The sequence below is a fragment of the Nanorana parkeri genome, unplaced genomic scaffold, assembly GCF_000935625.1.
Source record: "Nanorana parkeri isolate BGI_ZX_2015 unplaced genomic scaffold, ASM93562v1 scaffold211, whole genome shotgun sequence".
Classification (NCBI taxonomy): domain Eukaryota; kingdom Metazoa; phylum Chordata; class Amphibia; order Anura; family Dicroglossidae; genus Nanorana; species Nanorana parkeri.
Genome location: NW_017306479.1, coordinates 48,314 through 51,675, shown reverse-complemented (window position 1 = coordinate 51,675; position 3,362 = coordinate 48,314). Strand labels below are relative to the sequence as shown.

The 3,362-nt window shown below is 44.6% G+C and overlaps 1 protein-coding gene across 1 annotated transcript in view; it reads right to left on the bottom strand.

The window, feature by feature from the left end:
• The window catches only part of WWOX (WW domain containing oxidoreductase), an 811,799-nt gene extending 811,177 nt beyond the window's left edge, over positions 1-622 (bottom strand). The window contains exon 1 of the mRNA XM_018555739.1: positions 424-622. Coding sequence (XP_018411241.1) covers positions 424-530 — 107 coding nt within the window. The 5' untranslated portion in view covers positions 531-622. The remainder of the gene's footprint in view (positions 1-423) is intronic.
• Positions 623-3,362: the final 2,740 nt, after the last annotated feature.

Genomic DNA, 3,362 nt, shown 5'->3' with positions numbered 1-3,362 from the left:
ATGCTGTGATGACCACTCCTCTACCGCCCCCCTAATGAGATGCCTCCCATCTCATACGGCTTATATCTTATAGGACCTGTTCATGCTGTACACATTGAGAGCAATTTATCAAAACTGGAGCAGACAGAATCTGGAGCAGCTTTGCATGGCAATCAATCAGCTTCTATCTTTCATTTTCAAATCTTAACCAAACAAACTGAACAGAGAAGCTGATTGGTTACCCTGGGAGACTGCTCCGGATTCTGTCTGCTCCAGTTTTGATAAATTCCTGCCATTGCTCTTTACATACTGAAGACCCTATGTACAAGGCTTTATAAATAGAATACATAACAGCATACATCTCATTGTCACACGCTTTGCAGGTCTCTCCCTGGATATATCATAGGTGCCATATAGTAGACCTCCCATTGTGGCCCATCTTACTTAGCATAGTACACCCATCCATCCTTTGTGCTCCTCTCCTCCCATCCAGGTGGCATCTCATCCTCGCTGTCTGTGTCGTCCAGGCCGGCGTACTTCAGGGCTGCCATGGCACTACAGCTGCTTTAGTAATTGTCAGTATTAAAGTGAATGACTCGGGCTGAGCTGGCTTGACACGATATGCAAACTTGCCACCAGAGGTCCCCCAAGCTCTGTGAAGAGAAAGAGAAAGAATGACTCTGATTGGTTGCCGCCAGAAAACAAAGGCCATGTGCTCGGAAGAGACCTGTATCCAAGCAACCTCGGCACTCCAGCTGTGGTGAAACTGCAAATCCCATTATATATCTGCCTCCGGGAGTCCTCTCTGCAGCTGCCGCAGTCTTTGCAATGCCTCATGGGACTTGCAGTTTCATCACAGCTAAGGTGCCGAGATTGCTCGCTCCTGGCTTAACCATTTCATTACCAGAAGATATACTGGTTCTATTATTACAAAAAGAAAACACCAATATTGTATACATTGGGGGGAATTTATCAGAGCACTTATAGGGGAATTTAGCAAAACTGGAGCAGACCGAATCTGGAGCAGCTGTGCAAGGCAACCAATTAGCTTCTCTCTTTCATTTTCAAATCTTAACTATACAAAATGAAGAGAGAAGATGATTGGTTGCCATGGGCAATCATTTTGATAAATCTCCCCTCCCCTTGTGTTTTGTGACCTTTAACTCCAAAAATAAACTGAAATCCTAGACATATGATATACCCTATAAATCAGGACAAATAAAATAATTTATTGTGAATTACTTTCTGTTTGTTTGTATTTTTTATTTTTTTTTAAAGAATGTATATATATGCATATGTCACATCAAATTTAAGCCCATTTTGTCCTTTTAAAAAATGGTATATAATATGTGTAGGTGCAATGAATGAGGAAGATGGAAGTTGTGTTAATCATACACATAGCACAAATGTCACAAAAGTGAGATCCGTTCCGTTCAGCTCTGATTCAGCAGAGGATCTTTTCATGGATCCCCTTCTGATCAGAACGGACTCTGCAAATGTGAAAAAGGTGGACAATTTTTTTCCCCGCTTCTAACTTTATTAAGTCCCTGTGTCAGCGGGCATTTGATTGGGTTTTGCATTGCTATACAAGTCTATCGGAATGCAAACCCTGCTTAAGAGCCCATTCACACCAGGGTGGTTGCGGATCAGTGCCGTTACCGCGCTGATCTCACAAGAGAGGTTTTGGGAGTTTTTAATTCGATTTCAGTGCTGAAACACAATTAAAAATGCCCAAAACCGCGCCGATGAAACCTGCAAAAATAGTACAGGGAGCAGTTCAGGCGGGGGGCGGTTCGGAACGATCGGTCGCATATATGGGATCGTTTATGTTGGCGGATCCGAGCAGCCGAACCACCCCGGGGCCTAAAGCAAGTCAAATGCAGGGCAGAAGCAGGTCAACTGCAGGTCAAACTGCATCTATCAGTAATTCTGAATGATTGCAGAATCATTTCAGATTGATGTTAAACTGATAGTGCATGAAAAGCCGAAGCCATCAGCCGCGGGCCAAATATGTACCCTGTACAAATCAATGGCCGACACTGCTGCTCCCACATGTAACCATTTATACCAGTTATTTTATGTTAATAGGGCTTCCGACTGGCCCTGAACGCAGACATTTTGCATCCAGGGCTGGTGGTTCTAGCTGCACACAAACTGGATGCAGCTAATTGCCAAGTGTGTATACAGCCATAGCACAGTGCAGAGATGTGGACTATAGCTGCTCGTATGAATGAGCCCTAAATAGTTCTCTCAAGTTGACATCACTGGAGGTACAATATGAAAAAATATTATCTAACGGCGTTGATTTATTTACAACCAGTGCTGTACTTGTTTACCTTTTCCTTTCCTTTAGCCCTATTCACATATGTGTTTTGCAGCAACCTGCGCGAAGACACACTTTTTCATGTGCTGCAGCACAGCAAGTCAGCAACATGTGTGTCACTTTGTAAGATGTGCTGCAGTGCCATTCATTCTTGCACAACAATGCACCTTGCTGCACCATGCCCTTCCACGTGTGTGAAATTGCACCAAAACTCATGGTAACAAAGTACCAGTACACAGAGACCAGTGCAGAACAAGGCATGATAAGTCAGTACAATCCCATTAACAGTTGCAAATGGGACTCACTGATCTCATGAGTCTTATGATTCCTCTATCAGATTCATGTGATCTTTGTGTCCATGTGCGGTCATCCACAGGTAATCACTGGCTGTGCGGTTATTTGCAAACAGCTGTTTTGCAGTGTGCCCCATTTCTGGCCAGAGCATCTCAGGTTGCTAAGGGCCATCCATCTCCCTGCCCAGCTCTTAGCAACCGGGTAACCTGGGATGCTCTGGCCGGTGTCCCGCCCAGCTCCTGGCAACCAGTGATGTCACTAGTTGCCAGGAGCTGGGTGGGACGTCAGCCAGAGCGGCAGTGTCATTCCTGCATGCCTGGGCGGCGTCACTCTCCACCAGCCACCTTCTACCAAGTGCATGCACTGCCAGCAATAATCTTTTTAGCTCTCTGTAAGGGGGGGCATTTTTTCCACTGGCCCCTAATAAATTGGTTTTAGCAGGGGTCTTTTGTGACCTCAAAATTATTTCTAGGGTTCCCCTAGGGCAAAAAGGTTGAGAAAGGCTGCTTTAATCAAAATGAAGGAACGACCTGCTGATGCCACCCCCCACAAATGTAGAGATGTCGCGGGTCACATGATCAAATAAGGCTGTTTTACATCACATGACCCAAACCGAAGCGCAGTAAGATCTGCTATTTACAGCTTCCGGGTAAGTGTCCGCTGACTTTCAGAAAGGGAACAAAGCAATAAAAACCAGATAGGGTTTTACCACTTCTATACTTTATCCAAACCTAAGAAATACATATATATATATATAGAATTTGAG